The sequence below is a fragment of the Strongylocentrotus purpuratus genome, unplaced genomic scaffold (genome assembly GCF_000002235.5).
Source record: "Strongylocentrotus purpuratus isolate Spur 01 unplaced genomic scaffold, Spur_5.0 spur5_scaffold_7, whole genome shotgun sequence".
NCBI lineage: Eukaryota > Metazoa > Echinodermata > Echinoidea > Camarodonta > Strongylocentrotidae > Strongylocentrotus > Strongylocentrotus purpuratus.
In genome coordinates, this window is record NW_022145613.1 from 4,864,592 (window position 1) to 4,878,625 (window position 14,034).

The 14,034-nt window shown below is 36.3% G+C and overlaps 1 protein-coding gene across 3 annotated transcripts in view; it reads right to left on the bottom strand.

Moving 5' to 3' along the window:
• LOC588892 (anion exchange protein 2) overlaps nt 1–14,034 on the bottom strand; it is a 65,377-nt gene that overhangs the window by 35,082 nt on the left and 16,261 nt on the right. For all 3 annotated transcript variants that reach the window (XM_030974798.1, XM_030974797.1, XM_030974799.1), the window contains exon 3: nt 10,363–11,035. In XM_030974798.1, coding sequence (XP_030830658.1) covers nt 10,363–11,035 — 673 coding nt within the window. The remainder of the gene's footprint in view (nt 1–10,362; nt 11,036–14,034) is intronic.

Here is a 14,034-nt window from a genome sequence, read left to right on the forward strand (position 1 = left end):
CTATCTAACTTTTTGTACAAATTTGTTCATGACATCAAATGTTTTAGATATTGTTGAACTTAGAAATTAAGATTTACTGCAATAAACTGTGCCGTGAAATTCTATGGAGCTCATCCTCAATGTATGTAATGAAATATTGAAATCTTCACCCCTGCTGCTTTTATCAACTACAACTACTACTATTATTACTACTTCTTCTACGACTTTGACTACTACTTCTAAAATGTCAAATACTTCCACTTTTCTTTAACCTTCCTTCAGAAAAGATGATGTATAGAGGTAATAATCCCCCAAATTTACCTTGTATATTAATCAAATGATACATTTGATATAATATCACCTCCTAAAGTCTGATATAAAGACAATTTAAACAAAAGAAAACTTGAAATCTTAATGATAATAATAATAGGCATTTCTATAGCGCTGTCTATCTAGAAATTCTGTGGCGCATGTATTATTACCCGTCTTTAGCCTAGCTGTGCTCCAGCATTTCAAGGAATTAATTCCTGCCAGGTACCTATTTACCTCACCTGGGTCGAGTGTGGCAAATGAAGATAAATGCCCTGCCAAAGGACGTTAGTGCCATGTCTGGGATCGAACCACAACATTTGAATCTTTCCCTTGGCACCATGACTAAGCATGGGATGACTGAGCAGGGATGACTGAGCAGGGATGATTGAATCAAGCAGCTATCAGTAGTTTCAGTATTCATTAAAATAAAGGTTTCTTCAAGACTCCAACTTGATTACCTCTTTGATGTACAAGCAGTTGCTCTCAAACGATTTAAAAATGCATGAAATTATTAAATGTCAGACAAAATCTGATAAAGTGGAGATGTACTTTCAGAGCAAATGATGAAAAAATCTCTCAAATTTTTGATTCATTTCATAAAAAGATCTAGAGTGGTGGCCTTTTATGCTTCCCTTTCAAATATCTACGACACTGTACCTCCCCCCCCCCCCCCCCCCCCCTCCCCTGGCAGTTTTACTTGTCACATATTTTGGATACTGTCCCTTCCCTCACCTCCCCCCACTCCCTGCTTGCTAATTAATATCTTCTTTATCCCACCAGATACTTTGGTTCCCTTGGATAGCACGCACCATCATGAATATTTGAACAAATCATATTTTCAAAATATCTTCCTCAAAATATCAACTCCAAGAAAAAGAGTATTTCTGTTACAAGTACCGCAGTGACTTCTTTTCCTATTAACACTCGACACTACTCATCACATAATTGTATTGACTTGTGCTATTTCCTGGCCTTATTTCTCTTTTGGATAGAAAAGTATTTGCACATCTCAAATTCAATTACCATTTCCCAGGCTGCAGTCTTATTTCAGATCAAATAACTTTTTAAATCATATTTCAGTATTGCAGTACATTCTAACATAGCTGTCATTCCCACTATAATTATCCACCTAATGTATAAACTGAGCATTCAATCAAGATGAAAAAATATGAATTTTATAATGTTCTAAGCTGAACGAGATGATATTGAAAGAGAGGGGAATACAGCAAAAAAATTAAGTGGCTGTACTTTTAACATGATCCTTTGAAAAATGTTGCAGAAAATTAACATGAATTGGTACCAGAAAAATGATGCTCAAATCACATAGGGCGCGTTCATGCTTGATTTTGACGGCCAGAATCAGGCATCTGTTACGCGTTTAGTTTAAAACACGGTTGCGTCTTAGCTCACTTTTGTAGAATCACCGAAAAACGGCGATCACGATCGCCGATCGTAAACTCACAAAAAGATGCGTTTACAATTTGTAAACGCGTTTAAATGGGGTCAACGCACTGACCTCTAGTGGGTCTACGTAGCATGCACAGTGAAGGTTTGCGAATCCAGCTGGAAGACCAATTAAGGCCACACACGGAGAATTGCCTGGGGAGCCAGAGAAGTAAGCATGAACACTACATCGTGGAACTGCGATCACGATGAGCGTTTACGATGAGCGTTTCAGATCGCTCATTCTGCCTTCAAAATTTAAGCATGAACGCAGCCATAGAGACAACAAATAAATTGAGATGAATTGGTTTCATTTGGTCTTCTGATGAAAATTAAGTAACATTTGCTGAATAATTGTAGTAGGAATGATATTTTTGATATTTTCTATGAAACTATGATTTAAATGATACTTGATCTGCAATGAGACTGTGGCCCTATTAGCTGCAGTGTTGGAATCTCTAATTGAACAGACGAGTTGGCTCAGTCAGCAGAGCATCGGCATGTTGATCTAAAGATTTATATGAGTTCCCATAGTTCAGTAAGAAGATTATCTAAAAAGAGTAACTGATCAAATACTATCCACTAATTGTTGATGAAAGACTTGAAAAACTCATTAAAAAATCAAAGTGAAATTATGGAAATGTTAACATTTGCTATATTAATTTATCCTTAAACAAAAGCCAAAGTTAACCTTGAAGTTTAATACCACAAGCTAGACTGAAAGTACATGTGAACCTTACTATTGTTTGATTTGTTACAAGAAGGTCAACATCCGGAAACTTCAATTAGCCATTTTTCATGATCATGGTCATCAACAGGATCGTTTCAGATGGTAAAACGATCACAATTATGCTCATGATGTTTTGCACATTACCGTACCTACAAAGTCATTGTAAATTTATAACATTGTAAAAGAGAAAAGGGACTGAATATCACATTGTTAAAGGGGAATAGACCAACCTGATATTAAGTTGATTTTAATAGAAGCGAAAATCAAAGAAAACAGACAGTATCAGCAAAATCTGATAAAAATAGGAACGTTATGATTTTTTTCAAACAGTGAAATCAAGCAAGCACTAATTGGCAACTCAGTGACATACTTTTGAGGTCATCTCCCATTTGCTCTATACTAAAAATTTCATAAAATGTCATGAATTTTTTTTTCTAAATAAATATTCAGTCATACCTGTACATATAAATCATTGCACATACTGGTATATGCTTTTACACAACCCCTCTTTAAAACAAAATCCATTCATCAACAATTCTAGACACATGGGAGGTGGAGAAGGTCTATCTTATTATTCTAAGAGGCCATGATGGACACTTCATGTCATGGAACTGTTTGTAGAACATCCTTTATCGTTTGCATCAGCCATAACTCATGCATGGCCCAGGGGTTTCATCAGAGATAATATTGTCATAAATCAAATGTCACATTCATTCACTCACTCTACGTGAATCCAACAGCTAATTCATAAACATGGTTGTTGAGATGATATCCAGATCTAATTCTTCAATTAACATGCAGCCAACCTTAACTGCACTGTTGGGCACTTCACCCATTGGTGCAATACCCCAAGTGAATACGAAATGTACTGATATGAATTTCTAATTTTCAATTAACATTTGCACTTCAAAAAAAGTGTGTTACAAAAGAAGATGGAGTCCCATTTCACTACTTGAAAAGACAATTTACTTAAAATGTCCTCTAACATACTTGCATATATATCAACATGAATAATATGATTTAAACAAATTGAATAAAAGTCAGCTTTTAAGGGTTAAAATGTAAAGAAAGAATGGCAAAATCTCACTTTCTGTGGAGTAAATCACCAGGATAATATGGGCTGAAATGTACAAGACACCTTGATGGCTGATTTGTATTGATATCACCAATGCAGTTGAAGAATAACCCTAATTAGGCATATTGTCATAAATAATCGTGTTGGGAAATGAACCACTACTGAGATATTGCCACAGATAAATGCCATACACTAGTATTTGAATACCGGCAGTTATTTTACTATACCTGTATGAAGCTCCATTAATCAATCATGAAATATTGATTTAATGAAACTACCATATTTCAAATAATGTCAATGAGCATTCAAACAAAACATACGGTCATGCATAACATTCAAAAACTCAATGAGCCATGAATACAATTGCTGTAGAGTTACATGTGCTAGTAGTAGTGTGACATTAAGGGTTTGATTTAATTTGTCATACAAATGTAAAAAAATTTCTTCAAAAGGCCGCATTAGTAAATCAATAAATGCAATTCTAGAAATATATAAAGAGATATAGGATAAAGTTAATTTATTATGAAACAGGACAGCATGCGAAAACGATATTGTATGTATGTACATTCATAAACAAATTCTTGACATGTCCATACTAACCTGAACAGAACTGCTTCAAGTTATTGATATGTTTACATAAAACCCTCTAAATTCTTAATATTACTCCTCTACAAATGAGGCATCTTAAAGGAAACCAAAACCTTCATACTAAGTTACTTTTAGTGTAAAGTTTAAAAGATTTGAATAAAATTAGTGAAAATTTGAACAAAATCGTTCAAGGAATAAGGAAGTAAGAGCTTTTTGAAATGACTAGTCACTAGAGGGCGGTATTCAATTTGATGACATTATCTGTGAACAACTCTCCATTCCTTTTGTACATAAAATTTCACAATTTTTTTGTTTTCTTTGTATTTATTTGTGTTCTTGATCCGACTTCATAACATGTGAAGTAGAATATCATTTTGCATTCTATATCTTGCTTTCGGGGGAGTACATTATCTCAATCTCAAGAAAGAAGGAAAAACATGAAATTTGATGTACAAAAGGCATGGAGAGTTGTCCACAGATGATGTCATCAAATTGAATACCGCCCTCTAGCGACTACTCATTTAAAAAAGCTCTTACTTCCTTATTCCTTGCCTGATTTTGTTCAAATTTTCACTGATATTTTTCAAATATCTTAAACTTTACAATAAAAGTAACTTAGTATGAAGGTTTTGGTTTCCTTTAAATCTAACTTTACAATACCTAAACATCATTGCAATTCCTTATGTGGTGGAATAAACACCCTTCATCCCACAAAAAAATAAACATCATACTGTTCACAAAAAGTCAACCACCAGAATACTACTTGATAAGTGCAGAGAAGTCTGAGGCAGTCCTTTTTTTTATTTTTATCTCTTCCATCAAAAGTATTATCTTCAAGATCACACCTATCACCAGCCCCCCCCCCCCCCTTCCCCACCCTCACTTCATCCCTTTCTGATCAATCGTGGCAGTATTAATTCCAAAGCAGCAGCCGATAATAGCACCTTTCATTTCTGCTCCCAAAGGTTTACCCGATGCAGTTGGCCTGATTCTACGGCACAGATGATAGGATCCCTAATACTCAAGATCATCTCTTTAAATCTCCAGTGGAAAGAAAAAAATGTTTGAGAAGTGCGATCAATCGGTCTCCAGCTGTGTTTGGGAATGTTAAGCACTTGGTTCAAAGTGCCCGCCTCAAAATTAATGAGGGTAGCCTTATTTTCTAGTATAGGCAAGATGAGCTCCCATTAAAATGGAATAATGAACAACAATTAACATGACACAATCATCATGAAAATTATCATCTTCAATGTGACTGAACTGGCCTTCTTTTTATGAGGCGGATAAGTCGCTCCCAAACTGGTCTCCTGAAGTTTATGTTGAAAAGGTGTTGGATATCAACTTTGAGGGCCAAATCTCTCTAATTTATGCTAACAAGTTATCTGGATCAAGTTTTTTTTAATTAGTGGAATCACAACACTCATATTTAAAAAAAAAATTCTTAGAACATTTTGAAGACTGATTCAGGATTGTCAGATGATCATCACATACTTGAAGAGATTCAAACATTTTTGGAGACATCGCTTCATGATGTCTCAAAATTTAAAGGTAAGATATTCTACTGACATGTACATGTAAAGGCCAAATAACAAAAAATAATGTTTTTCGTCCTGACTTTTAAAAAAAGGGAGGAGGCAGGGCATTACTATTTTGCAATTGTTTGCTTTTTTTTCTCCAAGATGGCTACCATGCTTATTATAGCTGGCCAAGCCTATTCATTCACAGATATTGTGCTATGTAAGTATAATGGTGTAATGTATGACAAAACAAATGATTTGTATCATTTTAGAAGTTATTTAAACAAAATGTATATCACTGGCTGTTTTTAGTGTGTGTGTGCTTTTTTCTCTGAATAGCAAATAGTTTTAAAAAAGGAGGCAGCTAGCGGCCAAAAAGGAGGCGAGCGGGAAGAAAAACACTTCGTTTTTGTTATCTGGCCCTACTTCAAATTTATGTACATGTATACTGCCATCTGCTGCTCATGATATCCTGATGTGTCAACAACCATGTCCTACAATGCATCATCAACTGCAAGATGCAAACTTGATGATGCTTGGGTACAGAAACAGGTAATCGCTCTAAGTACGCCTTCACCAAAAGACGACCCAATTGAAAATACATTACAGCAGAGGAAGCGATGCCGGTAAGTTACCCTGCCTTTTAAGCGTACCCTCTCCCGTTTCTTAAGGACGGAATCAATAACATCAACATTACACCAGTAATCAATGTTCAGGTAGAATCTCTATCCTCTCTGGGGATAATTGTAAGTCAGGTGCACAGGACATCTAAACCACCACAGGGGCAGGAACAAGTGGAGTGATCACAGTTTGCCATCAAGCTTCTTTTGCTTTAGAGTCAGAACCAAGAATTTCATTTTCATTTTCATGATGCCAGCTACAACTATCCTCTCTTTTGCTATCATTCTCCCTTTCTCATCCTTTTTCAATGGTTTAATCTGCAGCAAGAAATTAACCATAAATGTATGTATGTAAGTGTGAGTGTATGAGTGTAACCATACGAGTGAAAGTACACTCCCCAAAGTAAATGAAATATTTCATTGTTTCTCAGTTCATATCTACCACTGAGAGCACAGCTCATGACTGCCCTGCCCCCTCCCTATTCGCTATTATCTGTCTTTCTTTCCCTCCATATCTCTCTCTCTCTCTCCCCCACTCTCTCTGTCTCTCTCTCTCTGTCTCTCCCCACTCTCTCTGTCTCTGTCTCTCTCTCTCTATCTCTCTGTCTCTGTCTATCTCTCTCTATCGCTCTACCTCATTTCCATCACTCTCAGTCACAGTCCTTGACTCTGTAAGTTGTTTGATATCAAATGCAAATTTTTCTCTCCCTCCCTCTCTCTCTCAATCCTGCTTAGTTTTCTGAGCACATTTTCAATCTACCTGCATGCCTCACCCTACAGTACACCTTAAAGTGACTCGGTAACATTGCCTCAGATTCTGAAACAAAATCTTGGCTTTAGCTCATGCTGCAATCATAATTATAAACCTTTAGGGCAGTCAGGAATCCCAAGATATTTATGATTGAAAATCAAAATTTTTTTGTTTTCCTAATGGTTTTGATAACACTACAGTCTATTGGGGAAAATGAGTATGGTAAAACCGGTCACTCAAAGATTTGTACCTTTTTGAGGCACTTCATGATCATTTTGAAGCGCAATTTTGTTAGGGCTTCAATATTACACCAAGTCACAGTCACTGATAACACGTAGGGCCATGCATCTCAGATTTAACATTGTTCAACGATGCCTTTAAAACCAGATTCAATGACTCAATAGTTTTATCATTCTCTATGAATGAACTGCTGCCATTCCACCTTCCATCTCCTAGTCCTATCCATCATTCCTTTGATTTCTTCCCCCTTCCTGTCCTTCGTCTTCACCTGTATCGGTATCCACATTGATTTCTTGAATCAGACTACAACAACAAAACAGCTGCACCTTCCAGGACTAAAGTACTTTATTTATCTAATTATAGACATGTTGATTGATGGCAACACAATGCCACTCAACTCAGCCACTGAAATCTTGGCTTCTCCAATGATATTGTCATGCAAACTTTTGTAAGAATAAATTCTTAAATTTAGTTCTAGTTAATGTTTTTGTATTAACTAATTACAATACAAAAAAGAACCAAGCAATACATCAATATCCTATATCGCTGCCGTATGCCTTTTCAACCTGAAGAAAGCATTTTCAATGCTGATCAATGAAATATAGAAAACAATAAGATGATTTCCCAAACTAAGAGTTATAATGAAGCAGTAGGATATACACAATTTCTACATACATATTGGGGAGGGGTGATGACCAGATCATACTAGTCTCCTAAACAATAATAATTTTGCATGTAGAGATGTCACTACAACAGAGATTAGATATACATCTAGAATAAATCATTCCCCTCCAAAAATAAACTCCCATCCACAAACCTTTATTAGAAGGACCATTGTTTCATTAAATGGGAACTTGATTATTATTAAGTGTTTATTGTTCTCTGAAATTAATAACGATTGCCTGACACACTACGGATGACTGAACAAATTGAGCCCGTTCTGTCATCACCTTACCCACAGAATATCACACATTAGAGAGACTTGACAGACACACTTGGGAGACATGACAATAAACAGAAAGTCCATATTTTTGATATGCTTGAATTGTGGAGATGATCCCTTTTGCAGGCAACCGGAAGCCACAGGCCACCTGCTGAAGTGCCATGATTGCAGGCAATGTGATAAACTTTCACTTCTTCCTTCATTATATGCATTTTCTGCAATGATACACTGTGATAACATAGCACAGATAAGGTGACAAACAAACATTCTGGTATGTTTTTTTTGTCCACGCCGAATGCTACAACAGCCAAAATAGTAATTCAGCAGATGATCAAAAGACAGAAGCAAAAAGTATGGCAGAATATCAAGGTCACTTTTTACCGGCAAAGGGACATTCAAATCATACATCACAGAGCAAACATTTTTTTTTTTAATTTCGAGTCTGAGACTTCAACTTTGAGGAAGGAATTATTTAATACAGAACTAAGTATGTTTTAAATGAACTTCACTTCAACTTCAACCAAAATATTTGAAAACTTACCATCAGTTACTGAAAAACTCCCCTTGGAAAATTGATTTCAAATTTTAAACTTAGTAACAGATAGTAATATAATGATGTCTCAACACGTTTTTGTAAAGTGTGAATAATACATGTACTGCTTGAGAGAAACAAGTAGAATCTGTTAGTGACACAAGTGGGTATTAAAGTTACTGCATATTTTCGAAGACTTTAAAATGAAGATGGTATAGACCAACGATCATCAATCTTGTGTACATGATTTGAAGCATAAACTTTGATGTCCGCCACTTGAACTGTTTGTATAGGGCAGTTACAAATTAAAGATAAACAAGCAAGTGCTCCAGCTCCAGGACATGGATAAATGGTATATTAAGCAAGCATCATCTACCTACTGGATCTCTTTTCCCCTGAAGGATAACCCAGTTCCAAAACATCATTAATTCATCTTCCTGTATGCCTGCCGACAGCAATGTGTTGTGTGTATTAAGTGGGGTGCAACACTTCTTAATGTCAGAGAGATGCTATAACGTTTACATTTTTTCAGCAGAAAAATTGAAAGCTCTCATTATAATGACTGGAACATTTATGAATACAAAGTTGAGCAAAATTGTCTGTTTTGCTGGGAAACTGTTTAAAAAAAGCTTTGGATTTCAAAATTGATCTCTACAGAGTTTGCCTTAAAAATGAATATGTACTCAGCTTCATAATATTATTAAATTACTCTATACTAATCTTTACGTCTTTCTTCTTGTTGCCTATCATCATCATTTTTAGCCTCATCATAATCATCATCATCATTATCATCATCATCATTCACCATCATATCCACAGATTCAATCCAAATTTCTCTCTCCTCACATCCTTTACATAAATAACCTTTCGATCTCCAAGTCATACGTTTCTTTTTGTTTCTCTGTTTTGTTTCAAACTATATCTTAGGTAGATGTAAGATATCAAATTCACACCACATCACTTCATGACACAACAGAGCAGTGGGAATAAACCTCAGTCTACTTGTAGTTGAGGCCTGTGTCGTTGAAGGCTTAGGGGACTCTTCGTTGAGTGGATTACCAATTCATGGCCGATGGCAAATAGGGCTCTATCTTATAATTAGAAACTCTGTAAGTTGGAAGGGTCAATTCCTTGGTGACTTATTCTCTGATGTCGGGGTAATATTGTTACTGGAGCTGCGGCGGGGGCTATTACTGAGCACTCGAGGGGGCCTCCTTTGACTGCATTAGGTCTACGTGATAGCAAATATTTAGATTCAGTTTGGAGATAGTAGGTCTTAATGAACTGCAATATGTATCATGTTTTGAATAATCAGTAGTAATAGCTCTGGCCACAGCTCCAGTGAGAAAATTTCAGAGAAGGCACCACCAAAAAATTGATCCTTAAATTGTTCAGCTTGACCTAACTGCAATTATTAAGAGAGAATGGAACAGATTGTCCTATAAGCCACTTCTTCATAAAGCAAGAGGTTATAAAACCTCTACAATGAAAAAAGAGGATCATTATCTCTTACATTATACCAATACCAATCAAATTGTAATCACTAGAATATGTTAGGACTGCAATTGACAATTTATTTGTAAAATCAAGAGAGGTGAGGAAGAAAAATGGGAGAAAATTTTTAATGCTTACCTGCTTTTACGTAATTTGCCTGTCTCTCCAACATTCTTCCTGCACTCATTGACGTCTGGTGTAATACTACCACTGCAACTAAGATCACTGTCACTTCCAGTTCTAGTAGAAAGACTATTAGCACTCCCTTCATTGGGCAGCGACAGTCGTTTTGCCAGGTCCAGATTCAAGAATCTTGGCATGGGTGGAGAGCTGGCGGGGGACTTTGTTTGTCCCGTCCTTTCGGAAGATATCTTGTCGTCTTCTTGGTCAGAAGCTTCCTCGATCCCGATCACCGGGATCTGGAGGGCAGGGTCCATCCTGATGAGGTCGTTCATTGAACTGCTACGGGGTTCCATGCCTGGCCTGTCCTCCATACCAGTTCCGCTCCTAGGAATCGTAGGTAGGTTCTCTGCCGAAACACTCATGGTGTGTCTAACAGAACCCCTGGTAATGTTCTGGGGGTGGAGTCTTGCGCTTCGATCGCCCCTTATTCGTTCGCTGCTTCCCCGGTTCAATAGATGATGAGCCACGTTGGATGAGGTTGGCTTTGAAGGTCGGTTAAGATTGTTCTCTGTGCTGCTTGTAAGGTGTTCATCAGTGGCCTTTGTTCTCTGCTCATCAACAACCCAGACCTCCTCTGAAGACGCAGCCTGTTTAGGTGGAGACGAGGACGTAGCCAAGGGACTGGTACCTGTAGAAAGACAAGGAGTCAAAAATCAGAATAGAGCAAATGTCTGGGGTCTGCTGATGATGTCACAGCCCAAAGCCAATTACCAGTAACGTGTCACAGCTTGACAGACATTGCACACATTTCTAGTCACTCTACGACACCAAATTACTGTGATCCATATTGGTAATCAGCTTAACATCTCTAATTCTCTACAGTGTGATTTCCCAGGTATGTATTCAGGGGTAGAGAGAGAGAGAGAGAAAGAAAAGAGAGATTGTGGTGAAAGAGGGAAATCACAAAAACATTAAATGGGACAGAAAGGAGAGAGCTGGGAGGATGATGGATGACCTAAAGGAGAAATGTGGAGGAAAATGAACAGAAGACAAAAAATAAAGACAGAATAGAGAGAGAGAGAGAGAGAGAGAGAGAGAGACTAACACAGAGAGAGAGAGAAAGAGAGAGAGAGAGAGAGAGAGAAGGGGGAGATGGATGATCAGAAGAATAGAAAAAAATCAAACACAAGATAACATAGGAGACAACAGAGATAGAATATACCTTGATCACAGCACAGAGCTAATAAGCTGAGTGAAAGAACAGTTTCACATCTAACACGGACAGCACACAGTCATGCACGCTATGATTCACTATCCAATTAAAACGTCCTGCTCTTCGAGAATAAAAATAAATGAGTGATGCTCCTATGAAGTGTTTAAGGAGTCCATAATTCATTTGTTTGACAGATCTCTCCTCAATATCCAATGATTATGAAGGTGATGAGAAGAGTAAGGCAAACAAAAAAATCATTAATCCAAATGATGCCTCTGAGCTTTGAACCATGTAATGAACTGAGAGCAAGAAGGGTGCTTAAGAAAGAACACTATATCATTAATACCCTTCTGGTGCTCACCAATAGAAATTAGTCATAACGATGTGACGGAGAGAAGCCAAGCAAAAATGAAAATTAAATACCCAAGTCATTTTCTTACTCCCTGAAAAGCCTACGGAATATTCTCTGCTAAAATAAAAAAATTAACAAATATTTATTGTGTATCTTTGCCTCAGATTCTTAAAAAAAAATCTTTGATTTAGCTTATGCTGCAATCATAATTATAAACCTTTAGGTCAGTCAGGAATCCCATGACTTTTACAAGTCGATTGCCTTTCTGATTATCAAGGTATTTATGATTGGAATTAGAAATTTCAAACACCGTTTTTATAACACTACAGTCTATAGGGGAAAATGAGTATGGTAAAACAGGTCACCCAATTTTTTAATGATCATTTTGAAGCACTTTGTCTTTATGATCGTTTTGAAGCACTTTGTCTTTATGATCGTTTTGAAGCACTTCATGATCATTCTGAAGCGCAATGTTTTTTTTAGGGCTTCAATATTACACCATATCACAGACACTGATAACACGTAAGGCCATGCATCTCAGATTTGTAAAACTGGAAACATTGTTAAACAATGCCTTTCATACATGTACATGTAGAATAATATGTCCTTCCGCCGCATAACTGATGAGAACAACATTTTAATCAGAACTTCTCCAAAATGTAAAATTCGTAAAATTTTAAAGCTCTGCTTTTAAAGCTCTATTGAAAGAAGAATATACAACCAATTAAAAGCAGTTAGTATCAGTATTACATCCGAACCAATTCCTCTATATAGGTATGCAAGACCTTAATCTACATTTGCCACACTCCACCCAGGCGAGGTAAATGGGTACCTGTTAGGATTATTTTTTTAAATGCACTGTGCGCTGATAACGGCTGCCAGAGCTAAATCTGGGGTAAAAATTTATAGGAAGGCTATATTATAATGTGTTAAAAACAGAATATTAATGTTTAAGTGATACAAACTATATTTGTTCAGGAAACATAATGCAACTAAACTAGAGCTCTACATTATTATTGCTTCACACAAGTATTAAATACAAATGTATCTATTTCAAGACTTTATATTTCCATGTTTAAGTAGCACAGCTTAACACCAAGGTTTCAGTCTGTGATACATCAAATGAAACATTTCCCTTCAATTATGATGAAGTATCAATTACATACATGAGTCTAGATGACTTGGAATGATAAAAACAGCATGTATATGCTGATGACACCTTGAAAATAAGGTATTTTCTTACACCTTTGTCCTATCTGTGAAAGAAGACCTTCACTCACTAAAGTTTCCAACATCACTTACTGCTTGCAATTGATACAGCCCCTGGGTGATTGAGTATGACTCGCCTCTACTAGATCCATAACAGTTTGATAATGGATATTTTCCAAAGGAAATATTGTTTGTTGTTCTCATTGACCACCTTAGACTTTCTCATATTTCAATATTGTTAGGCTGCCACTAGTATAGAATTTCATTGAAATATGTTACAGATAAGGTACCATTATTGCAGCTCTCACAGTCTATGGCAGAGCACAGGAAAGGGGGAGTTAAAGACAGACCATATACTGTGTGCCGAGAAGGTCATAACTCATATATTATAAATAGATAACTCCTTTCTCACTCTATATTGTGCCTCAGGAATTTGTGGAGGAACTATTTCTCTGTCTCCTGCTCAATTTTGTGGATTTTTCTCTCTCCAGACAATGAATAAATTCTTGTCTGATAAGTGAATTAATTAAGAAAGCCTTCAGGCTCAACATATTGTTTTTCAAATGATGAATTAAGGCTACTTCTTGACATTTGGGAGAAAAATATGATGTAAAATCGCTTTGGAAGATATGTATTAGAAATCTGGAGGAAATAAAAGTCGGGATAAAGTTGATTACACAAGACATATGGCTTAGATATTTCACCTTTCAACTTCTATTTGACATTTTAATATGACTAAACAATAATTTGCATATATACACATTCATTTGCATACTCATAGTGAAAGAGAAACTAAGCTTCAGTAGAAAGTTACTGAAGGTAACTGCAGAAAATCTGAGAAACATAAGAATGATAAATTTGAGCGAATTATTAATAGAGACATATCATTGAGATATTATATTCTTTAATATAT